The following is a 26,433-nucleotide window of genomic DNA, read 5'->3' as shown; positions in this document are numbered from 1 at the left end:
AAGAGCCTCATCTGTTTATCAGTTTTGAAAAATGTTTATTTTTACATCAGTAATCTCCAGCCCTTGCTGGCAGTAGTGGAATTCCTCTACTGAGAAACTTTAGTCCAAGAAAGCATCTTCAATATATGCACAAGTCCCATAATTCAAATAAGGGCTAATTTTAATAGGATTTAGGCACATGTTTAGGTGCTTTCCTGAATAGGGACACTACCCCAATAGAGGGTAGAGAAAATCAACAATGGGCCACATTCTGCTTGGTGACCTCAGTGCAAATGTGTATTAACTTCACTGATTTGAATGTAGTTATGCCCTCATTGTTAAGTTTAGAACTTGGCCCAGTGTCAGCAGTTAAAGATATGTGGAGATGGGAGGGAATCCAGAAGACCAGCAATGGGATGTGCAAGAAGAGAAAGGTGTAGGAATCAGGGTAGTGCCACAGGGCACAGTTGTCAATCTGGGGTTACTGTAATGAGCTCACTGGAAGAATCAGCAGAAGGGGTCCAGACTCTTTCAGATCCAATGGAGGTGTAAGATTCAAGATTTTTCTCTAAGGCCTGGTCCACACTAGGACTTTAATTCGAATTTAGCAGCATGAATTCGAATTAACCGTGCACCCGTCCACACCAGGAAGCCATTTAATTCGACCTAGAGGGCTCTTTAGTTCGAATTCGGTACTCCACCCCAACGAGGGGAGTAGCGCTAAATTCGACATGGCTATGTCGAATTAGGCTAGGTGTGGATGCAAATCGAACTTACTAGCTCCGGGAGCTATCCCACACTGCACCACTCTGTTGACGCTCTGGACAGCAGTCCGAGCTTGGATGCTCTGACCAGCCACACAGGAAAAGTCCCGGGAAAATTTGAATTCCTTTTCCTGTCTGGACAGTTAGAATCTCATTTCGTGGTTGGACATCGGGGCGAGCTCAGCAGCACCAGCAGCGATGCAGAGCTCTCCAGCAGAGGAGTTCATGTAATCTCTGAATAGAAAGAGGGACCCAGCATAGACTGACCGGGAACTCTTGGATCTGATCGGTGTGTGGGGCGAGGAGTCTGTGCTTTCGGAGCTGCGCTCCAAAAAACGGAATGCAAAGACCTACGAGAAGGTCTCCAAAGCCATGAGAGACAGAGGATACAGCCGGGATGCAACGCAGCGCCGCGTGAAAATCAAGGACCCCAGACAAGGCTACCAAAAAATCAAAGCGGCAAACGGACGCTACGGAGCCTGCCACCACTGCCCCACCAGTGACCATGGACTCTGACGATGGGACAGTGTCGACGGCCAGTTCCTCGGCGATGTTCGCGGACGGGGAAGATGAGGAAGGGTTTGTGGACGACGAGGCAGGCGACAGCGCTTACAACGCTGGTTTCCCCGACAGCCAGGATCTCTTCATCACCGTCACGGAGATCCCCTACCAACCGTCCCCGGGCATTAACCCGGACCCTGAATCAGGGGAAGGATCATTCGGTAAGTGCTTTAACCATGGAAACTTTTATTCTTAATATAACAGGAATCTGAAGTATGTGAAAAGCAGGTCTCTCTATATATGGGGATAGAACAGAAATCCTCCTGGGAGATCTCCATGAAGCTCTCCTGGAGGTAATCTAAAAGCCTCCACAGGAGGCTCCTGGGGAGAGCTGCCTTATTGGGTGCTCCGTGGTAGCACAATTTTCTGCGCGAGGCTTTCATGAGGTACTCAGGGAGCATTGCCTCCCCGAGCACGGCTGCATAGGGCCCTGGTTTTTGCTGGCTTTCACGCAGCATGCACTCTCTATCTCCTTCAGTGACCGTCCTCAGGGTGATCTCGCTCGGAGACTCCTGCATCTAATTAGGGGAATTACTGTAATGTTACGCCTGGTCCAAAGTATTTTTAAAAAATCTCCGGACAGATGGCATAGCAGAGACTCAGCACGCTGCTGCGTGATGAGCATAACGGAAAGCCAAAGAATCAAATGGACGCTCATGGAGGGAGGGGGGACTGAGGACGCAAGGTATCCCACAGTTCCTGCTGTCTCCGAAAAGCATTTGCATTCTTGGCTGAGCTCCAAATGCTTCTAGGGTCAAAAACAGTGTCCGCGGTGGGTCAGGGCATAGCTAGGCAATTTACGCAGCCCCCCACCCACCCCCAGAAGTGAAAGGGAAAACAATCCTCTCTTGACTCTTTTACATGTCACCCTATCTTTACTGAATGCTGCAGATAGACGCGATGGTGCAGCACTCAACACCAACATCCTTGCTCCCCCCCCCCGCCATGGGTGGCTGATGGTACAAAATGACTGGGTACCCGTCCTCATCATCAGCCTATTGGCACATGGGGCAGTGCAAAAGGACTGGTAACCATGCTGACTAGCATCAGTAAGGTCAATCAAGGGTGCCTGGCCCTAATTTTTCCTGGTAGATGGTACAATATGGCTGATAACCATCGTCATCATAGCAACAGGGGGCTGAGCTTCATCAGCCCCCACCCTTCATGTGTAAAGAAAAGATTCAATTGCCCCTGGACTAGCAGCAGGATGCTGGGCTCCTCTCCTCCACACTCCTTAATGTCCTATGTGGACTATTATAGCAACTGGAGGCTGCCTTCCACTCATTTCTCACTAACAAGTCACTGTGTCTTATTCCTGCATTCTTTATTACTTCATCACACAAGTGGGGGGACAATGCTATGGTAGCCCAGGAAGGCTGGGGAAGAATGGAATGAACAGGTGGGGTTGTTGCAGGAGCACCCCCTGTGAATAGCATACAGCTCATAATCTATGCAGGATTTGACACAGAGCAGCTGTGCTCTCTGGTTCGCTGATACGGTGGTTCTCTAGTACACTTGCCCATATTCTAGGCAGGACTGATTCTATTTTTAGATACCAAAAAGGAGGGATTGACTCAGGGAGTCATTCCCAATTTTGGCTTTTGCGCCCCTGGCTAAGAGCAGCCAAGGGCACTTATGACAGCAGCAAATAGTGCAGTGCAAAAGGACTGGTAACCATGCCCATCTTATTACCAATTTATGGTGTGGTAGATGGTACAATATGGCTGGTAACCATCTTTGCTGTCATGCAAAAGCATGCTGCTGTGTAGCGCTGCTGGACCGCCTCTGTCAGCGGCATCTAGTACACATACGGTGACAGGCACAAAAGGCAAAACAGGCTCCATGGTTTCCACGCTGTGGCGTCTGCCAGGGCAATCCAGGGAAAACGGGCTTGAAATGATTGTCTGCTGTAGCTTTCCCGGAGGAAGGGATGACTGATGACATTTACCCAGAACCACCCGCGAAAATGGTTTTTGCCCCATCAGGCACTGGGATCTCAACCCAGAATTCACAGAGACAGACTAGACTGTGTTCATTGTTCGCAAAAATTTATCTTTGCAAGGAATTCACTCCCTTTTTCCCATCACACAGCTTGGACTGTCTCCAGACCCGCCACAGCATCCCCCTCACAGAGGCTGGCAAAGATTAGGCGGCGAAATAAAAAGACACGGGACGAGATGTTCGCTGAACTTATGGGGTGCTCCCGAGACGACGCGGACCAGCAGAGCCAGTGGAGGGAGACCCTCTCTCTGTACCAGCGCTCACACAGCGAACGGGAGGAGAGGTGGCGTGAGGAAGACAAGCAGGCGACTCAAACGCTGCTTGGACTAATGAGAGAGCAAACGGACATGCTCCTGTGCCTTGTGCATGTTCTGCAGGACCTCCGGCAGGAGGACAGAGCCCCCCTGCAGTGTATCTGCAACCGCCCTCCCCCGCCACAAAGTCCCATACCCCCCTCACCCAAAATAACCAGAAGGAGGGGCGCCAGAGGCCGTGTAAACTGTCACTGCACCCCAGCAGAGTGCTCAAGTACCCAAAAGCTCTCATACCCTAAATTTTGAGAAGTCCTTTCCTTCCCGCCTCACCCAAGCCCCCATCCCAGTTTCATCCCCTAACTGTCTAGTTGATAATAAAAAATACTTTTCTGTTAATTACTGTTTCCGTCATGTTCTTTTAGAGGAGACTGTGTTTGAAGGGGGGAAGGGGGTTGGTAATTTGACAGGACAATCACCTTTACCAGGGTACAGACATGGGGGCAGGATCAGCAGCAGGTCACACACACACTGCAGTCAGTACGCACCCTGGTCGGTATGGGAGGTGGTTTGCAGGTTCTGTGTGGGTGGGGGGGGTACGTGACTTTGTAGCGGGGGAGGGGGGTTACAGATCTCATGCAACGGTCCCTGTCCTGGACCACAGAGCCATGCAGCAGAGGAATCTGTATCCGTCCTCCCCCGCCAAAAGGCCACATAGCCCCCGCACACAGAGTCCCAAAAAGGAGGGATGGCAGGCTCCGTTGAAACATCCAGTCCGGCACTGCAGACTGCTCTGGGAGCAGGAGCCTGTCATTCCTCGAGTTTACAGGCGGTCTTTACATCACTGCACACCCTACCCAGCACAGTCCGTGTCCCAGTTTCAACCCTGTAACGCAAAGTCATCAATAAAGAAACCTTTGTAAAGTTACAGTGGAACATGTATTTTATTTTTAAACGTGTGTTGGAAGTTGGGGAAGCGGGGTGGGCGGGGTATGTAACTGCAGATGCTAGTCAACAGTCACTTGGTAAAGAAACAGGGGCAGCTTCAGCTTCTCTGTAAAGAAACTGAACAGTCACAGGTCACGCTGCTCACTGCTCGCTGGTACTTGAAGAGTTCCTTGTCGCTGTGCAAGGCGCCTGCATAGGGCTTCACGAGCCAGGGCATTAGCGGGTAGGCTGGGTCCCCGACGATCACTATAGGCATCTGCACATCCCCAAGACTTATTTTGTGGTCCGGGAAGAAACTACCTTCCTGCAGGCGTCTAAACAGACCAGAGTTCCTGAAAACACGCACGTCATGAACTTTGTCTGGCCACCCGACGTTGATGTTGGTAAAACGTCCCCCATGGTCCACCAGTGCTCGCAGCACCATTGAAAAGTAGCCCTATTTCTCAGCAGCTGACTGTGGAAGAGGTGGACGATAAGGTGCGAGGAGTTGACAACGGCCATAACTGCAGCGGGATCCGTGCTCAAAGTGCTGTGGCGCCCGCGCTGTCACTGAGCAGAAAAGTGCACGAACAGATTGCCCGCAGGCGCTTTCAGGGAGGGAGGGAGGGCGTGATTGACGGTTCAATGATGACAGTTACCCAAAACCACCCTCAACACATTTTTCCCCCCAGCATGCATTGGGGGGAAATCCCAGGATTCCAATGGGCAGCGGGGAGTGCGGGAACTGTGGGATAGCTTCGCATAGTGCACCGCTTCCAAAGTCGACACTGGCCCCGTTACTGTGGACTCACTCAGTCGAACTAGTGTATTTACTGTGGATACACAACTTCGACTTCATAAGGTCGATTCCACAAATTTGAATTAAGTTGATTCGAAATAGTCTTGTAGTGTAGACATACCCTAAGAGACAAACAACAAAAATCAATTTGACAACAAAGTGAAATAATTCAGAAGAAAATGGATTAGCTTCAGATCAGTTGCCTACAGCTACTAGGTCTGGAAGAAAAAAAATAGAGTAGTATATGGAATGTGCTTTATCAAGTTTACCTCAATAAATAGAATCAATAACCTCAAATTATGGAGAAGGGCTGAAGCACAGATACCAAAGCTGAGGCCTTGATCAATTTGATGTCAAGGAGTACAAGTCTATCATTTAGAGAATGAGGTGCCATGAAGGTCCTCCTTGCAGCTTGTGGGTATTTCAAGAGGGATGTTGTATGTGGACTTGGGTAAAGAACTGGTGGGACTGTGTGCTGAACAGGAGCGCATGCATGAGGCTTGAATAAACACAAAGCACAGGGATTAAATCCCTAAAGAAGTTTTTTTTCCCCCTGTTTTAGAATAATCAACATTCAATCCTTTGCCCTGAAGGAAAATTCAGAATCATTACTAAGAGTAAAGGGAAAAAATCAGAACTAAAACACTAAAATGTGTCCCGGATTACATATGTGAGTAGATGCTCAGAAGTGCTGATTCTTGCTCACATACTTAGACTAAAACAATTAAGCACATACCAGTTTGGAAAAAGAACACTGAAGGAGTCAGGTCCAGAGGAGAGGTGAGCAGGGATTATCCTTTGAAACTAGCGGAAGAACGTGTGTGTGTGTGTGTGTGTGTGTGTGTGTGTGTGTGTAAATAAATAAAATATGATCAATTCTCTGTAAGGAGCAGAGCTTGCAGGCATCAGTCTTTCCTGTTTTCTATGTTTTCGTGTGCAGAGATTTCAAACTAGGGATGGGTCACTAGGGTTGCCAACTTTCTATTGGCACAAAACTGAACAACCTAGCCCCAACCCTTCACCGAGGCCCCACCCCTTCCCCAAGGCCCAACCCCCACTCACTACATTCCCCTTCCCTTGGTGGCTCGCTCTCCCCCACCCTCACTCACTTTCACTGGGCTGGGGTAGGGGGTTGGGTTGGGTTGGGGTTGGGGTGGGGGTGAGGGCTCTAAATGGAGATACAGGTTCAGGATGAGGCCAGAAATGAAGGGTTCAGGGTGTGGGAGCGGGCTCCAGGCTGCGGCAGGGAGTTGGGGTGCAGGAGGGGGTGAGAGCTCTGGCTGGGGGTGTGGGCTCTGGGGTGGGGCCAGAGATGAGGGGTTTGGAGTGCAGGAGAGGGCTCCATGATGGGGTGTAGGGCTGAGGGATTCGGAATGTGGGAGGGGGCTGCAGGTTGAGGCAGGGGATTGGGGTGCAGGAGGGGGTGCGGGATGAGCTGTTCAGGATGTGGGAGGGGGCTCTGGGCTGGGTCAGGGGGTTGAGGTGCAGGAGGAGGTACAGACTCTGGGGTGGGGCCAGGGATGAGGGGTTTGGGGTGCGGGCTTACCTAGGGCAGCTCCCAGTCAGCAGCGAGGCAGGGCTAAGGCAAGCTGCCTGCCTGTCCTGGGGCACCGTGCTGCGTCCTGGAAGTGGCCAGCAGGTTCGGCTCCTATGCAGGGGCTGGGGGGCAGGAGGCTTCACGCACGCTGCTCTTGCCACCCCAGCTCCCAGCCAATGGGAGTCCAGAGCTGGTGCTTGGGGCACGGGCAGTGCGTGTGCCCCTGTAACCCCCTGCCTAGGAACCAGACCTGCTGGTCACTTCCAGGGCACATCACAGTGCTCTAGGACAGGTAGAGACTAGCCTGCTTTAGCTCCACAGCACCGCCAACCAGACCTTTAACGGCCTGGTCAGCAGTGCTGACTGGAGCCACCAGGGTCCTTTTTTGAAAACCAGACACCTGGTCACCCTAGATGGGTCCCAGGTAAATTTGTAGAGCTAGCTCAAGCTCTTTTGCACATAAAGTTTCATTTGTTGTGTGTGGGGGGAGGGGGGGGGAACCTTTTTTCAAAAGTGACATTTTGTGAAAAAAAAACTTTTATACTGAAGTTTTCCAAGTTTTTGACCTGCTGTAAAAAAAAAAAAAATCTGTATCCAGTTTACAAACACTTTGAAACTAGAGGGTGTCTAGATCTGGAGGTTTAGTTTGGTCCACTGTAGGAAAACTCTGAAATCTGGATCCCTTTTTATCTCTACTGGGGTTTTGGTTCAGGCCCCTCATTTGTTATAAACACACTGATCATTTGCTTTGTAACACATACACAGTACACAACATTAATTTTATTATGAAAATACTACCGGTATATGAAACAACCAAATATTTTTTTAAAAATAAAAATATTTATAGCTGCCTCCCCAAACAAAATGTAAACTGCCAGCCCTGAATACACTTCAACAATCAAATATAGTATAAATGCAGAGATTTTTTAGCAGGCCACATGACATCCCAGAGGTGGAAGAACTGTGCAAGACACTGATCATCACTATTAGCTTCTAGTCAGTCTCTGGTTAAATGGCTGGCATGAATTATGTGGATTTGTGCCCATAAATAGTACATAAGATACTCTATCATTGTTGTGGCTGAATTATAGATAAACAGTGAAGGGTGAATAATACCCTTATAATAACAGAACAAACATGTGACAGATGTTAGTTACATTGTTTAATACACTACTAGAAAGTGCTCAGATACTATGATGATGAACACTGTATAGGAACTTATATACAACTGTAGAATGACCTTCATTCTTCCCAGTAGCTATCCAGAAGCCTTTCACATAACTGGCTTCTTTCTTATATATCTTCAGGGACATAATATTGAACATTTGACAGGAAATTAAGTTTAAATCCATAAGTGGTTTCTATTGTGATCCAATCTGAGGCAGATTTCATAAAGTTTTATGGCAAGCCGTGGCCTTGCCAGCAGATATACAACTCACTCAACTCCAGCAGAAACAAGAGGTTAACTATATTCTGGCTAAAACTCCAGCAAAATAAGCAAAATATCAATTATAATTCAAGTGCAGTGTAAATTATTTCATATTCAGACAGGAAGAATTGATTTTCCCAGCAGTGTCACTTACACTGTAATGATTATTGGATGCAAGACAACAAAAATGATGGGAAAAAAACAAATTAGATGGTCTGGAGATCAGTGGCTTATCTGGGCTGCTCAGCTGGAAGGCAGTTAGTAAAACATAATATTCGTATTGAGTATTATGATATTTGGAACTTCCCCTTTCCACCCCAATATTTTTTATTAGAATTTCAAAACACAAAAAACCCACACACGTTACCAGCAGGGATAGAAATGTAGGGCTGTAAATGTTGCCATTCTAAGGAAGGTTCTTTAATTAAAAAAGCAATAACTTGCTGAGATAGATAATAATTAAAGGGGTCTAATTTGTATAAGAATTTAGTTTCATCTAATGTTTTCTTCAGCCTATAGACACAACCATTGATGACTCATGTGAGAACAATGCTGGCACAACTCAGCCCCTTGTGTTAGCCTAGATGTCAGTGATGATTACCAAACATTAAGATAAAACAGTAAAAGTTATAGCCCTCTATTAGGGCCTGATCCCAATAGAATCAATAGGAGACCTTGCCTTGAATGCAATAAGTTTTGGATAAACTTTATGCACTGTATGTGAGATTGAATAATAGACACAGAGCTTAGCCATTTAATGACAAAGATAAACCTTTTTACCTAAACATCCTGAGCTGGAATATTTTAACTTGAATATCACTTTATATCAACAGTTTATACCAAAAACTGTTGACCTTACATTCTTATTGGACTGTATCCACAATCAGCAAATGAACTGTACATTAGGTACTGTACATGTTATCTAACTGATAGTCTTTGGTGCAAAAGGCTCATACTCAACTGGGCCTTGTTTTGCATTGGGAATTCTGGTTTTTCATTAATACCTGCAAAAAGGAAAGGCTATGTCACTACCATTCTTGAAATTTCTTTGTGAAGTTTCATGTATATATACATATTTCAAGAAACAAACTTTCTTCAGAGGTGTTATGAAGTTTCATACCATGTCTGAATTTCTGTATATTTTTGCCCTGTTTTGTGAGGTGAATAGTTTGCTCAAGAGTTAACTGATTAGCTGGATTTGCAAAAAGAATGAGAGCACTGTGGATTTATGTAGTTGATTACTCACTTGAGAAAATGTACTGTTTGGTTAGTAGCTAAAGTTTTCTGAATACATTAAGTAGAATTAATTTACCATCTCTAAAGTGTTGGGGTAGTCTTAGTGCTCAGCAATTCACTACTTTTATCTAAGTATCTTTTTTATTTTACAGCTACATGCAATTTGTTGCTGGAAATACCTTAGTCAAATGGTAGCTACAGTAAATATCACTGGAGAAGGTCATTCCGTCTCTGACTATCACAAAAGAAAACAAGCTATACTTTGCTGTACTAAGAAACTGAACATAGCACCGTGAGTCTGTCACTTATAAAGGATGTTTATTTCCTAGTGTCTTGCTTATCACACTGCAGTGTTTAAGAGATTGTTACTACTGCAGCAGTTCAGTAGTCTTATTGTGTGAGTGCCATTGTTATAACAATTCACCAACCGAATATTTAGGTCACCTGTTCTGAATTATTTAAGACTAAGAGTACTCAGAGGAAACACTGAAGTAAAGAACAGAAAGAGAATAAACTTAATTGTCTAAGCTGGCTTTGTAGGTGTTCCTTTAATCGTTATACTTCTGCATTGCTCTCCTTCACTCAAGGTCAACCCTACAAATACACAGACTGTATCTGCCTACCCATTTCTGCTGGCAAAGCTAGCACCTGATGTAATGAGTCTTACTGTTTCAGTATTTGGAACGGGGGTAGGGAGAGAACAGTGCTTATTGGCTGATTGGGCACCTTTTTGATAGCATGTTTCAAGTCACCATCATCTTAATTTAAGACTGAGTTTTTAAATGAGTGACAAAGAAAAACAACCCCAAGAATTCTAGGATTAATTTGCACCAGCTGAATGTATCTTGGAAATGTGTGGTGTTAGTCTGATTGGTATGAGAGGTGTGACTATGAATTCAATACAAAGCTACATTATATAAAAAGAGGGACTTGTCGGCTGTCTTCACCTTGACCTTATACTTTGAAAGTGGCCGCAGTGACACAGTAAAGCCAAAACTCTACTTGGAAGGACCATATTTAGGCCAGCACGGAGTCTGGGTGCTCTGCCTTCATGTGATTCTACAGAGTTCATATGCAAAAATAGCATATACTGTACAGAAAATTAAGGCTTGATCCAAAGCCCACTGAAGTCAACTTTTAAGCAGAAGGGATTGAGAATTTAATCTATTGCTAATAGATGTTTGATACCAGCATGTTGCGGTATAGGATAGTTTCTAAAATGAGCATGGTGGAGGCACTAAAGCTAAAGAGTGAGGCACTGGCAGTAAAAGGAAAAGACTCCCATCTCTCCAAAGTAAATGTTAACAAGCACTCCATGGACTGTAGAAAATCTTCAAGGAGACTCCCTGGTGGAGCTCTGAAGCACCCCCTGCCTTATTCCCTATTTCTGCTGATAACCACCACTGCGTTCCTTCAACTTGGAGGACATTAAGCAGCTGAATCTATACTAGAACCAAGGCCATTCCTTGGCAGCTTGAAGGGGAAAAAAAGATTCAAAACCTTGAACAAAAATGTGGCCTCCCTGTTTACCAGTGTGTGAAAGCATTTCTCCAAGACTGCATTCATGTCTCTGCCAGACAAACATAATGGCAAGCATAAAGTGTTGGGACCCCACAATCCTTAAATTACAGGGCAGCCCCCTTCTATACTATGCCAATGGTATGAGTGGAGGCCTTTAAAACTATTGATTGATAGGCATTTCAATGAGACTGAGTGTTGAGGTTGCACTCTATTTCTGTAAAGCACTCAAACCAAGTCTCTGGATCCAAAGACCCTCTATCTCTGCAGGTGCGGCGTTCAAAAACCCAATCTAAATTTTGCAGATTTTACATGTGTGCATGTTCTTTGCACACATGTAAAACAGCAGTAGCTGGTGTAAGAGTGACATGAGCTAGAGAAAAATTAGACTTACTATGTTATATAAATATACTGTAGATATCTATTTCCACATACAGTTCATCTATTTATGAAAGGATATAGCAGAGGAGAGAGAGGCACAGAAAGCGAAAAGCTAAATTTATGCAAAAAGTATCTCCTATACAACAGCTAAATCCATCAACTTAGTCAGCTATCTGCAGTCCTGGTGACCATAACTGATCTATCAGTTATCTGTAATTGAAATGCCTGGAAAAAAAAAATCTCTGCCTCAGCTGTCTTTAAATTTACTAACTTTAACAGTACTCTGAAATGTTGCTCTTCTAATAAAGTGACAGAAGCCAATATAAGAAAAAGTATAGAAATGACGAAGGTGGAAAAGGTGATGATGCAGAATTATGTCAATAAAAATAAATTTTAGGAAAAAAGACCAGAAGAATATATGCATCACTTGGACATTACAAATTTAAGCTATGACTTTGTACTATATTATTTAGGATCCACATGACAGCAGGTATACATTCCATGCTACTAAGTATAAAGCTTTTCTATGACAAGAAGAGTTATTATAAAAGGCATATGAAGGTACAAGAGGTACTTTAAAAAGCCCTACAGATATATTGCAAAAGGAGTGTAGACTAGAGATTAGTGCACTGACTAGGTTTTTATTTCACCTCCACCATTGATCTGTGACTGTGTGCGTACCCTCATGAAAGTCATTTCTCCTTTGACTGTAGGGTGACCAGGTGTCCGGTTTTCAACCGGAACATCCAGTCAAAAAAGGGATCCTGGTAGTACTGATGTCTAAGGGCAGCCAGGGGGCTCCACATGCTCCCATCCACAGTTCTCGGCCAATGGGAGCTGTGGGGGTGGCGCTTGGGGCAGAGACAGCTTGCGGAGCCCCCTGGCTGCCACTTTGCATAGGAGTCAGAGCAGGGACATACTGCTGCTTCCGGGAGCCACCTGAGGTAAGCACCTCCCAGAGCCTGCACCCCTCACCCCCTCCCATTCCCCAACCCCCTTCCCCAGTCCTGATTTCCCCCCTCACCTCCCCCCCACTGCCCTCGGTCCCATCCTGGAGCACCCTCCTACACCTCAAATCCCTCATCTCCAGCCAGGAGCACCCTTCTGTACCCCAAACCCTCATCTGCAGCCCCACCCCATAGACCAGAACCCCAGCCAGAGCCCTCTCCTCACTCTCACAGACCTTGGGAGACAGGCCAGTCCTCGCTTACAGACTGCCCCCAAACCTGAAGCAAATACTCACCAGCAACTACACACCACACCACAGAAACACTAACCCAGGAACCAAACCCTGTAACAAGTCCTGTTGCCTACTCTATCTCCATATCTACTCTAGTGATACCATTAGAGGACCGAACCACATGAGCCACACCATCAGGGGCTCATTCACCTGTATCTACTAATGTGATATATGCCATCATGTGCCAGCAATGCCCCTCTGCCATGTACATTGGCAGGGCCGCCCAGAGGATTCAGGAGGCCTGGGGTCTTCGGCAGTGGGGGGGCCCTGCTACAGCGGTACTTCGGCAGCGGGAGGGTCCTTCCGCTTGGGACCTGCAGCCGAAGTGCACCGAAGACCCGGCACTTTGGCGGCGGGTTCCGCTTCGGCGGTAATTCAGCAGCGGGGGGGCGGTCCTTCCGCCCTGGGCAGAAAGACCTCCCACCGCCAAAGACCCGGAGCGGAAAAAGCTCTGGGGGCCCCAGCCCCACGAGAGTTTTCCGGGGCCCCAGAGTGAGTGAAGGACCCCGCTCCAGGGGCCCCGAAAAACTCTTGTGGGGGCCCCTGCGGGGCCCGGGGCAAATTGCCCCACTTGTCCCCCCCTCTGGGCGGCCCTGTACATTGGTCAAACCGGACAATCTCTACATAAAAGACTAAATGGACACAAATCAGACATCAGGACAAAAGCCAGTAGGAGAACACTTCAATCTCACTTCAATCGGGGCACTTCGGCAGCGGGTCCCGGACCAGAAGGACCCCCCCGCTGCCGATTTAAAAAGAGCTATCCTTCAACAAAAGGACTTCAAAAACCGACTTCATAGATAAACTTCAGAGCTACAATTCATTTGCAAATTTAACACCATTAATTTGGGCTTGAATAGGGACAGGGAGTGGCTGGCTCACTACAAAAGCAATTTTTCCTCTCTTGGATTGACACCTCCTCACAAGTTATTGGGAGTGGACCACAGTCACCCTGACTGAATTGGCCTTGTTAACTGATGCCTACATCTGTAATTTTCACTCCATGCATCTGAAGAAGTGTTCCCCCCCACACACACACAAGCTTATGCCCAAATAAATCTGTTAGTCTTTAAGGTGCCACCGGACTCTTCATTGTTTTTGTGAACACAGATTAACATGGCTACCCCTCTGATTTCTGTCTGAGTGTATTTGCTGGAGCCCTGAAAGCAATAATGCACATATCTGTCACATGATGAAATGGGAGGCAAGGAATGAGATGAATCCAAAGTTTGAAGTTAAGATCCAGATCCTAATTTTGCCAAGCTTTGTGGTGTGGGGGAGAGGGAGAGTAAAAGGGTGAGAGGACCAGGCTCATCTCCAGATAAATATCAGGAGTTGTTACAGAGGACAAGTATGACATGGACTTCAAAGAAGTATATAAAGAAAGCTGGTCACATTCTTAAGCTGCCAGCTTGACAGTCTTCCTCTAAATTAATTTTTAAAATGGTATTTTAACTATTTTCCTTTCTCCACCCATTTTCTCAAGAGAATATTTCAGTTACCAAAAAAAGACAGCACCCCCCTCCTCTCCTTGCACTCTCCCCTGGTGACTTTAATCAAATATGAAAACAAAAAAAGTTAAATATAATTGTTCTTCTATCTCCCTTGCCTACCTCCTAGGTCACCAGCTTAAAAACAAACAAAAAAACCAAAATGAGCAAAAAGCAAAGCATTTTCCTCGTCCCCTTCTTGCAGGATCCTCACTTTCATGCTATGTTTGGAATGTGCATATAGTACATCAGAAGCCCTTTTATCTAGCTCTGAACAAAACTGTATTCCTCTTTCTCCCGCATTCCTCTCAATAACATTTTCATTCCTTAACACCACTTGTTCTCAAATCGAAAGTTTCCTGAGCTTCATTTAAAAACATTTCAAAGCATTACAGTAAATAGTGTTCCCTCCCCCACCCCTGCCTCCCTCCTCCTCCTCCAGAGAATTTGAGCAGAGAGTTCTGTTTCCAGAAACATTTTGTGATGTTTCTTTCTGAGTTTAATAACTGACTGTTCTATCTGTCTGGAGTGTTTGTTTTTGGGGAAATTGGATGAGATACACAGCATTCATCCCATTAGAAAATAGTATGCTTTCTAAGCCTGAACTTGAGAAACATCGTTATTGGGCCAGGGATTCTTTAGGCATTTTTGATATTCCAAATTATTTTCTGGAATTGGATGATTCTTCTAACACTTCTGTCAGCATTTTTACAGAACACGTTGTGATGCTTTTTGGCCACATACATAAATTGAGAGTTCTTCTGCTCTTGATTCCACAAGCAATGGACCTGAATTCTACTGGACACTGGGAAGACAAATATTGGAAGAGATTGAAAGGAAAAGAGATCAAGTAAATCTTGAACTCCATGCTCCTGCAACTCTTACTCTTGCATGGATTTCAGTGAAGCAATGAGTATAAGAATAAAGGCCAAGGTGTTGCTATGCTACATATTACAATGGCTATCTGATTTAGGATTATCAATGGGATTTATGCTCCCAAGGGCCTTTTGAAAATGAGATTGAGGCTTCTAAATCAGTTAGGGTTGCAATGCTGAGTTGCAATGGCTAGATATTTTTTTTAAATCCGGCCCTTAGCAAGGATTGCAGGATTGGATTCATATTTATATGCTTGAGTACAGATGGCTCAATAGGACTCCTTATTAAAGCTAACGTAATTGCAAAGCAATTAGGAAGAATAATTTTCTATATTCTCAGAACTTGTGTGAAATCCAGGCTTGAATCTGACCTATGACTGGATATTTTAATGATCTAAATTTTACTGCTACAGAGAGCAGTCTAATCAAATGAGAGGAAAAGAGTGTAAAATAATTTACATGTTTTGTCTGGAAAGGTCAAGTTCTGAAAAAGAATGTGACCATTTCTACTACAGTGTTTACCCATCAAAGGCAAAACCAATATACACCATTATGAAAAATAGCACATACCTTTTATACGATTATTTTGGCACAAAGATTAATCATTACCAACAGCTGCTGTTAAGAGTTAACGGTCTCCCACAATGAACAGCTGACAGGGGGCCTGATCCTCAGCTGGTGAAAATGTCAATTTAAGTTAACTGTGGACATGTCCCAAATACTTTAGATTTTCAAAGCTGTTACGCAGTTCACTATTTAGTGTTTCTACTTTAGCTAGTTTTCCTAGAAACTGTTTGTTTTTTCCTTTTCTTAGAAATAAGAAAAATAGATGAAAGACGGTAAATATTTAATTTGCTGATACTTTTCCAATGCACTTCTAATGGCCTCTACAACATGTCAAAATAATGTGAACCCTTCAGCATCGCAACTTAAACTAAAGGAATAACTCCATAGTTTGCTGCAGTAGTAGGTGGTTATCCTGTGTGGATTAGCCACAACTATGACACTTACTTTTCAAGAGCGTTTAACAATCTCTTTGAAGTGTTTCAGTGGGCACCTTTAAAAATTTGTACCATTTCAAAAGATTCTACCCTGTCTGAGGGATTCCCATGTATCTAGTTTCAGAAATATTGCTGGAAATAGTAAAATATTTCAAAACACTAAGGTAAAACTTTAAAGAGCACAAAAGGGCCAGTGTTGCAAGGCCTAAAGTCCAGATACATACCTTTTGAGTAGATGCCTAACTCCTACTAAAATCAATGGGATGACTAAATCCCATGTTAAAAAGGGAATTAGGCACCTAAGTCTCATTGAAAGTGAATGGATTTAGGCTTCTATGTACCTAAGTAATTTTTGAAAATGGGACTCTCATTTTAAAGTTATTTAGGGGTGGATATAGGGTTGCCAACTTTCTAATCACACAAAACCGAGCATCTTCACCCTGCCTCCTGCCCCGCCCCTTCCCTGAGGCCCTATCACTGCCCTGCCCCCCTCCGTCTGTTGCTCGGTCTCCCCCACCCTCACTCACTTTCACCAGGCTGGGATGGGGGTTAGAGTGTGGGAAGGGGGCCTGAGGGCTCTGGCTGGGGCTGCAGGCTCTGGGGTGGGGACAGGGATGAGGGTTTTAGGGTGCAGGAGAGGGAGAGGGATCCAGGCTGGGGCAGGGGTATATGCACTCTAGGCTGGTGGAATGGGCTCTGGATGGGGCCAGAAATGGGGTTATGGGTGTGGGAGATGGCTCTAGGCTGGGGTAGGTGGTTGGGGTGCAGGCAGGGATGCGGGGTCTCAGCAGCACTTATAGCAGCTCCCAGGAAGTGGCCACCAGGTCCCTGCAGCCCTTAGGTGCATGGGCAGCCAGGGAGGCTCTATGCACTTCCCTCATGCCCACAGGCACTGCCCCCACAGCTCCCATTGGCCGTGATTCCTGGACAATGGGAGCTGCAGTGCCGGCGCTCAGGCAGAGGCAGCACACAGGGCCTCCCTGGCCGCCCATGTGCCTAGTGGCTACAGGGACCTGGTTGCCCCTTCTGGGAGTCACACTGAGCCAGGGCAGGTAGGGAACTCCCAAAGCGAGATATTCAAACTAGGCAGGGAGGACCTATCTCACCAGCCAGGCCCCGCTCATACAGGCATGTTCTGAGCATGCCTAAGACCCGATCCTGCCACCCCCCACATCAGGAGGGCCCAGTGTAGGTCACCAATAGGTTTGGGGGCAGCACAACACTTGCACAAAAGACAGATGGGGCACAGGGAAATATATGACTAGTGTAAAAGGTATCAGGCACGAGCAGAAGACAGACAGAGGGTTTTGGCTGCTAGGGCAAGGGCTACCTAAGTGGCTGATTGAGGTTAGGTGCCTAACTCCAGGAGAGAGTTCACAGCTGAGGATCCTGAGCAGAGGGAGGTGCCTCTTTCTAGTCCATCAGCCAGGTGCACCAGGTCAGCTAGTTAAGTACTTAAGACCCAGGATAAGGAGACTCAGGTTCAAATCCCCACTCTGTCCAAGAGGAGCAGGAACTTGGGAGGTGGGAGACCTTGGGTTAAGTTCTTGCTTCTCTTGGACAGAGTGGGAATTTGAATTTGTCTCCCACATCCTGTGAGAGTGCTCTAGGGCTACTGGCTATAAAGGACCACCACTTGTAGGTAAGGCAGCCTCAAAACATACCTACTGGATCAAGCCCCAGAGGCTTGAGAGGCAGAGGAATGCCTAATTTGTGAATCTGCTGGGGCTTAGGTGTAAGCTAGGCATCCGGTGGCAGCATGCATGCCCCCTGATGGACACTTGGGTGCTTAAGAAATATAGGTGCCTACAGGGTTAGGCAGCACGGTTTGTGAGGATTTAAATGTTGGATTTCAGAGCCTAAAATAGCATTTAGGCACCTGAATCTCTTTGTGGATCTAGCCTAGAGTGCCTAGCTTGGGACCATTAGGTGGTAGGCTACCCCAGGGTTAGATGTTGCAATGCTGAGTGGCACAATGCCTGAGTAATTTTGAGGATCTGGGACCTAAATCCCACTGATAGCAATGGAAGTTAGGAATTGAGGTGCTTTTAAAAATCTCACTAGTGTCTATCTGCATTTTTAGGTGCCTAAATATTTTTTAAAATGTGGTCCTTAGGTCTTGCAATGCTGACAATCAAGCCCTGAGTCCTATTGTCCACACCTGAAAGTTAGTCTAGTTTAGTAGTGTGTGAATTTAAAGTGAAATAGCTATGCCAGAGAAGACTCCGTGTATGGACACTTATTCCACATTAAGAGTGCCTTTTTCTGGTTTTTGCTTAGTCCACCTCCAAAAGAGATCAAGCTAATTCAGAACAAGGCACTCTTATTCCACACAAGTTATTCCAGAATAGCTGTTCCCGAATAACTCTACGGGCTTGTCTACACTTACCAGGGGGTTGCTGCATGGCGAGCGATGCATCGGTAGTCAAAGACCCGCTAAATGGTCTGCAGATTGCTGTCCCATGGACTCCTGTACTCCACGGGAATGAAAAGAGTAAGGGGAAGTCAACAGGAGAGCATCTCCCATTGAAATCGCGCAGTGTGCACCCTGCAGTAAGTAGATCTAAGCTATGTCGATTTGAGTAACGCTATTCATGCAACTCTAATTACGTAGCTTAGATTGATTTGCCCCTGTAGTGTAGACAAGGTCTCAATGCAGATACATCTTAAGGCTTCTGAGGCTATGTCTATACTTACAGTGCTGCAGCTATGCAGCTGTAGCACTTCAGTCTAGACACCCACTATAGCAATGGGAGGAGGTTCTTCTGTTGACATATTTTCTACATTGGGGGTTAGGTCAGCAGAGCTATAACTTTTAGGCATATGTATTTCTCACACCTCTGAGAGACAAAGCAGATGTAAGTTGTCAGTGTAGTTGCAGCGCTCAGTCTCTTTTTGACAATGCGACTTAAGGTAACATTGTCAAAAGTACCTAGAACTTTACATGCCCCCATTCTAACTACTAACAAAGTTCACATTTTGATATCATCAGGATTTCTTTTGCCAAAGTATCTTGGCTACCTCTGAGGGCATGACAGATGTGATTAATGAAATTTAACATTAAACAAGAACAGTCAATAAACACTAAGACATGCTGTTTTCATTTCCACAAGATCGTCTATGTTGCTGACTCATTGAGTCAGGAGAAGTTGCAAAAATAATACATATTGTTGAAGAATTTGTGTGGAAAATGAATTCTGAGTGCATGGTTCTTCGCCATCTGGGTATGAATTAATTTTCTACTCAGACTCCAACCACCAATTCATCTATCTTCCATCTTGCCCTTGCAAGTCTCTCAGGCTTCCTGCTCCCTTTCCCCTCACCACAACTTAGTCCATCTACCTTTGACCTCATAGGTCTCTCATCCTGGCTGTGTTTCTGCATTGGACATTGGTATTGTATGCTCACATCTCATACGCTATGTATTCTCGGAAACTTCTCTTGGGTACAACTTCTCGTGTCATGTTTGACTGGAGTAGCACCAGGGTTCAGGGTAGAGATGAAGACATGCCTGACTCATTAAGATAATAAAATGTAGCACCTGCAAGTGGCTTTTCACCTTCCAAACAATAACTAGTTAATACAACATTGTGCAGTAGGCAACTTATTATGATGATCACCATTGTACAACTGAAGAAACTGAAGCAGGGTATGTAGGTGAGTGGCCCAGGGCCACAGATGGAATCAGCATTGGAGCCAAGATTAGATATTCTAGACCATGCTTCTCTTTACACCCCTAGGAATTCAATGAGTGATGGAACCTGATTGTGGTAGAGTGCTGGGATGAAAGGAATTAGAAGGTGAAAGGGAATTGTAGGGTGAAATCCTGGCTCCACTGAAGTCAATAGCAAAACTCCCATTGACTTCAGTGGGACAAGGGTTTCATCTATAGAATTTAGAAGTTAGATCATCTACTCCATTCCCCTGACAAATCTGAATTGTCTATTTTCTAAGGCTCAGTCCAGTTAATTTTTAGATATTCCAAGGTAGACAAAGGTCAAAAGCATGGGGGTGAGAGTGACTCCAAGAGCAACGTTGTGTGGAGGAGGGAGATGAAAGGAGCTAAAAGGCTGAGGCAAGGACTCAGGCCACCAGAAAAGAGGAAGTGCAGAGAACTGAGTGTTCCGAATCAGAACCATTGTGGGATTTGGTATTTTTCATACACATTCTTGCTACTGAGAAATCGGAACTTGATTTCCAGACTGGGCTCTGATTGATTTCAGGGATAGTGGGAAATGGAAAAATGCAAGTTTACCACTAACATGAAATTAGACACACACAAAAAACTATTTTCCTATTTTTTGTGTGCAAATTTCTTGCTTCTTTATCTTTTCAGACTCCATCTGATTTTTCGTGTTTAAAATTTTCCACCCCAACTCCCTCTATTTCCCTAGACTTTTGTTTTTTCTATCCTTTGTACTAATTCTATTCTTTTTTTTGACCTTCTGAATTTATTTAATTTCTTTCTCTTATTGGTTACTGAATGTCTCTACTTCTGATGTTTCTGCTCCTGCACATACTTCTCCCTTCTTTGCCTTTTTCCTCTGCCTGGGCCTGTTGGCCTTTCCTTTCATCTTCTCCTTTGTTCTGTCTATTTCATTCTCTCTTCCTCCCATGGTACCTTCTGCTTATATGACTGTATTTCTTGTTTTGTACTCTGTTCAGTTCTTTCCTCTTCTCATCTTTTCCGTGGATAGTATCTAGTTCCTCTAGGTCTTTCAGAAGGACTTTGGAAGAGCCCAAGATGACCAGCCCTGGATGATCTAGTCCAGGTTTTACACTGAGTCTAGTGCATGCTGGGACAGGACTCAGGAGACCCGATTCTCCTCTCACAAGCTTTACATCTGTGTAATTTGATTGACTTCACTAGAGATAGTTATAATTTATACCAGTGCAAGACAGAAGAGAATCAAGCTGTTGAGGGCTAGTCAGTTCTGTTTTAGGAGCCCTATTGATATTTGCACACAACTACATTTCTCATTATTGAATCTCAGTAACCTGGCACAAGACACCTTGATTTTAATGCAACTGACCAACACTGTTGAAAATATGGGAACAGCTAAATCCTGTGATAATTACCTGATGACAGCATAAGCCTTTATTTTATAAATTTTGCTACACTAAAGATTGAGATAATACTATAGCAAATCCTGATGCAAACAATAGGGTTTGTAGCTGTTGTTCAAGTTGTTAGATTGTACATCTAGATTGTTTGTGCTTGATCCAGAATTTGCTATTTCAAGGTTGAATAGTCAGCCATCTACCGAAGCTTGACATGATAGTCTAAAAATAAATAGCTTTGAGTAATAGTACAAAGACTCCTGTGTAGAAAGCAAGAAAAATCCAACGGTTGTGGTTTGCAGAGGTTTGAGAACAAATGGTCAAAATATGTTCCTTACCAGTGGTGATTCATCCTAAACCACTTTGTGAAATTGGAATGCTGATTTTCAAAATGTATACAATACATGTGGTGAAATCTTGAGATGGGGTGACCAGAACTGCCCATGATATTAAAGGTGTGGGACATATTGTGGATCTATATAGTGGCATTATGATATTTTCTGTCTTATCTGTCCCTTTCCTAATGGTTCCTAACAGTCCGTTAGCTTTTTTGACTGCCACTACACATTGAGCAGATGTTTTCAGGGAACTATCCATAATGACTCCAAGAGCTCTTTCTTGAATGGTAACAGCTAATTCAGCTATAATGTATAGCTGAAATTATGTTTTCCAATGTGCATTACTTTGCATTTATCAACACTGAATTTCATCTGTCATTTTGCTGCCCAGTCACCCAGTTTTGTGAGATACCACCTCCCCTCAGATGAAAGGCCCTATAGAAGAACAATGTATTGTTATAAGAGTAACTTCTTTCATGATATTTCTACTTCCACTCTCAGATGAAAACATGAAGTACAGCAGTTCAGACCTTTTTGTTAAGTGTATTTTGTCAAATCTCAAGAAGGATCTGTTTAAAAAAAAACAAAGAAAAAGAAAAACTAAAGAGTTTACTCACACCTAATTTTAATGTCAACAAAGAACAGGAAGAAGAGACAAACGTTAAATATGACTTCAAAAGAACTTTTAGATCCTCAATAAGCATAGTGTCCTATATTTAAGAGGAGTTCTTTTCATTGACACGACTGGTTTTTAGAGATGTCTCCCAACTGGCTAACCAACCCTTTGATACAATAACCTAAAACTTTCTATCTGAAGTCTCCACCTTTGGTTTCTCGTGGTTATCACCAGAAACACACAGCTGGCGACATTCTGGACAGACTTTTCAGCTGGATGAGACATAAGAAATGCAAGAACCATCTTTTTGTCCTGAACAGAGCACCTTCTCTCTCAGGAAAGAATAAGAAACCATCATGGAGATCTCCTTCTTGAAATCTTGGACCCTGCCAAATTCCATCCAGGCAGGCCTCCTAAGTCAGCAAGAAAACAACTGGAAACAGAACATTCACTTCCAATAATTTGGCCTATGCACACAAGTAGTAGTCGTGGAAACAATAACTGCAATGAGGGCCACCACCTGTGATTCAGACCTCTACATCATTTCTGGATGGTAAGAAAAAGCAGAACTCCTGTAAACTCTCCTGACAGATTGTCAACACTTCCTTTGATGAGGTGAATCAGCACCTGCTCTAAAGTGTGCTATAGCCCAAACAATAATGAGGAAGACATTGTGCAATGCTGGAGAGCCCACAATCAACTCCTAATGTCTGAGCTCCCATTTCTCAGTAAGGTAATCAAGAAATCAGAAAAAAAGACTTATGTCACTTGTCAGCAGCCAGAGATTTTCCTCTCAGTCAAACTTCAGGCCAGGGCATGATTCCAAAACACCACATGTTGCTCTTGAGTAGATGACCCCTTTCTGCCAGAGTAAAGGGAAACATCCATACTGATCCTGCATTACTTCTCTGGTTTAACTGCTAGAACAAATCACCTGGTACGTCTGTGCTGATTCTAAGAAACTGCTGGGGTGGAACAGAGACACCCTGAAATGGCTCATGCCCTTTCTTTTGGACCAACCCCACAGGTTTGCAGTGGGCATGTCTTCCTCCATTTCTAAAGCTTTCACATACAGAGGCCCAGGGCTCATCATATTATTCAGCATCTATATGAACCCATTAGGATAGTGAGTGAAACAACAGGGTGAAATGCCAGAAGTATGCTGAAGACACCCGGATCCTCTGTCTCATAGACTTGAAGGTCATAAGGGACTATTGTGATCAACTAGTCTAACCAGCTGCATATTACAGGCGACAGAACCTCACCCACTCCTGAAATAGTCCCCTACCTTCTGGCCGAGTTACCCAAGTCCTCAAATCACGGTTTAAATACTTCAAGTTACAGAGAATCCACCATTTACACTAGTTTAAACCTGCAAGTGACCTGTGGCCATGCTGCAGAGGAAAATGAAAAACTATTAACAGTACTGTATTTCTGCTCTCTCTCACACAGTCAGCACCTGAGTGAAAAGCAGCTGGCAGAAGCTGAACCCAGGCAAAAAGAAATGATGCCTGCAGAAAGAGGAAAGCATTTGCCTCTTTTATAGCACTCCTCATTACTGATTATTCAGATTATTGAAATGGTCCCCAAACTGTGGATCCTTTTGGACTCTTACATGCTGTTGAAGAAATGCAAGGTTAGAAAAGAATCTAGCTACGTTGAGATTCTGCAGTGCTAGTTGGAGTTCACAGTTAAATCAGTACCTCTGACCCACAGCAAAGAGTGCCTTGAGTAAGAAGGTGCCATTTTTACAGTCCCTTTACTCAGGGGTGGCTCTAGACATTTTGCCACCCCAAGCACGAAGCCGCGGGACCAGTGGACTCTCCGCAGGCATGCCGCCGAAGGCACCCTGCCTGCCGCCCTAGCGGTGACCGGCAGAGCGCCCCCCCCCGTGGCTTGCCGCCCCAGGCCCTGCCTTTACTGACACAGCATGGACCTTTAAGGCTTGCCCATCACTAGTTCTGACACAGTTCATGGTGAGGGTCTAGTTCTATTTTCATTTACACAGATGTATATTAGGGATGACTATGGGTAAAATCCTGACCTTACTGAAATCAATGAAAATTTTGTCATTGACTACAATGGGGACAAGATTTCATCAAGGGATGTAAAACTGGTGTAAGTGAGAAGACAGTCTGGCCTGTGTTTCCAACTCTCATGGCTATAATTAGATACATAATATTTCAAGAAGAAAGCATTTATTTACTGTTTTTAAACATACATACATTTTCTCCAAATAGCCTGTTTCAGTAATTACACCCCACAAGGTCAATAACTATTCTGAGAAGCTGGCTAATTAGCAATCCTCTGATAACTCCTTAAATGGCTGACCACTCCTTACTAAGCCCCCACTTTAACAGGTGTCTATGTTTTAGAGTTCCATTTCCTTATAAAAACAAGGATATAAGGATTTGTGTAGTCCCTAGATGGCAGATTCTAACTGTGTAATCTAAAGAAACAAATCACAATTAGCTATCTATGCTTGGAGTGTGGTTCATCCAGGATTTAGACCATCCAAATTGTACATGGATTATTTTCCCTCTAGTTGGTTGTATAATGATTTAAATATTCACTTCTTTCCTGTAGTTAATTTAGTCATTTTTTCCAAGAGTCTCACTGCAGTCTATTGCTTTTATTTAAGCTGTGTGCCTAACACAAATTTTGACCACCTCTTCTGTTGATTAAAAATAAAATCCTTTGTGCTCAAAAGCTGTGGGATAATTTTAGTATAACAGATGTAAAATGGTTTGTAAGATCTAGCTAGTGAATGATCAGCTGTGTTATTCTGCCTTGGCTCTTCCATCCAAATTGGCTGCTATAATTACTATTAAAGGATTTACCCAGGTATGCTTATTTTACATTAGGTTGTGGTATTAGTTGATTATGATGTAGCTGCTTTAAAGCAAAGAAAGAGAGAACACTCTTTGGCTTATTTTAATGATCAATATTGGCTTTTGGGTGAATTATCTCATTAGCCTTGTTACCAAATTAGAAGTTATCTGATGTCTAGTACTGTACATGTTAACCGATGGGGAAACAACTAGAAAGTCTAAGAACTATAAAGCAATTAGCTGAGACAACACTAAATCTTTGCTTTATTTATCATCATTAATGCAGTCAGTGTTTCAATGAATGATGAGAATCACCTTTTTATTCAGAAATTTTTGGGGTGTGTGGATGGAAGGGACCTGATAACCCTGTTAAGTGCTGCATGACTACACATGAAAACCACAAATTCCTTTTTGGCAAATCAACACTCCTCTAGAGAGTTACTACTGTGCAAACAAAATGTTTCCAAAGTTCCTTATGGCAGGCAAAACATGGTACATATTCCACTCATTTTCAGTTATGCTAAAGCAGGTTGTAAGGAAAACTTAGCTTCCTAGATACTAGGATAATACAAATAATAAAAAATAGATTCCTTTTGAAGCAATATTTGCAAACTTTGCAATATTTAACTGATCTTTTCTCAACTAAGATGTTAAAATAGAGATTAGAGTAACAGAGGCTCTTATTAAGGTTTTGAGGGGGATATGGTGATTTAATGAGTGCGACAGAGTGCTCTGCTTTTACAACAGCTGGTATAAGTCTCTTACATGAACCCCTGGACTCCTCCAAAACTGAGCATGTTGGCTTGCCACAGCAGTTTATTTTGCAAGATAACAGCAAAGCTGCTGCTTGAAAATTACAACAGCTCCCTTTCCTTACTTACAGTTCAGTGGAGTTCCTGGGAATGTCCCGAGGAATCTGGATCACTTTGCTCTCCTGACAGATGAATATCCTGTCAGAGCACTGACAGAGATGATGCTGACATCCAAAGCAATCACCCAGGAAAACCACCAAACAGATTAAAAAAAAATACATGTTTGTCTTTACATCTGTGCTCGCATCCCTCGTTTAAAAGGAAGGCTCTACAGCCTTCTACTGCATGACTAAGAATGACTCCCCTAACTGAAGATCCGCCTTAAAAGCTGAAGCAAATCATGTGATTCTTAGGGGATGACTTGTTTGCAAGTTTCATTTCATGGCCTGTGCTCCATAAGCATTTTAGGGAAGGTGTGGAGAGGAGCTGTATGCTAACAGGAACTTGTTATGTGATAAAACATAATTTATGTTTGAAGTGGTGTGGATGAAGCCACAGAACTTTAATTAGATTATTAAAGTGTTTTAAATCTTTTGCATATTTACACTGCAAAAAGTTCTCTTTCTATAGCTGTGTTTTGCATGTACAATATTAAACAATAACTAGTAGGGACCAAGAACTTGTACCTGTTATTGCTGGATCCCGCTCACCTTACAAATGCTGCAGTGTTTGTATTAGTATGCTGGCTTTTCTAGTCAAAGACTTGAATTCTTTGCTAGTACTTTGTGACTTCTGTGGCAAGCACACAAGAATTCTATGGTGGATTTTACTGAATAGGGTCTTGAC

The 26,433-nt window shown here is 44.1% G+C and overlaps 1 protein-coding gene across 2 annotated transcripts in view; it reads right to left on the bottom strand.

Moving 5' to 3' along the window:
- Positions 1 to 25,923, bottom strand: part of FSHR (follicle stimulating hormone receptor) — a 185,067-nt gene extending 159,144 nt beyond the window's left edge. For both annotated transcript variants that reach the window (XM_045011604.1, XM_045011605.1), the window contains exon 1: positions 25,717 to 25,923. In XM_045011604.1, coding sequence (XP_044867539.1) covers positions 25,717 to 25,868 — 152 coding nt within the window. In that variant the 5' untranslated portion in view covers positions 25,869 to 25,923. The remainder of the gene's footprint in view (positions 1 to 25,716) is intronic.
- Positions 25,924 to 26,433: the final 510 nt, after the last annotated feature.

The sequence above is a fragment of the Mauremys mutica genome, chromosome 3 (genome assembly GCF_020497125.1).
Source record: "Mauremys mutica isolate MM-2020 ecotype Southern chromosome 3, ASM2049712v1, whole genome shotgun sequence".
Lineage (NCBI taxonomy): Eukaryota > Metazoa > Chordata > Testudines > Geoemydidae > Mauremys > Mauremys mutica.
This window is presented reverse-complemented; position numbering and strand designations above follow the sequence as displayed.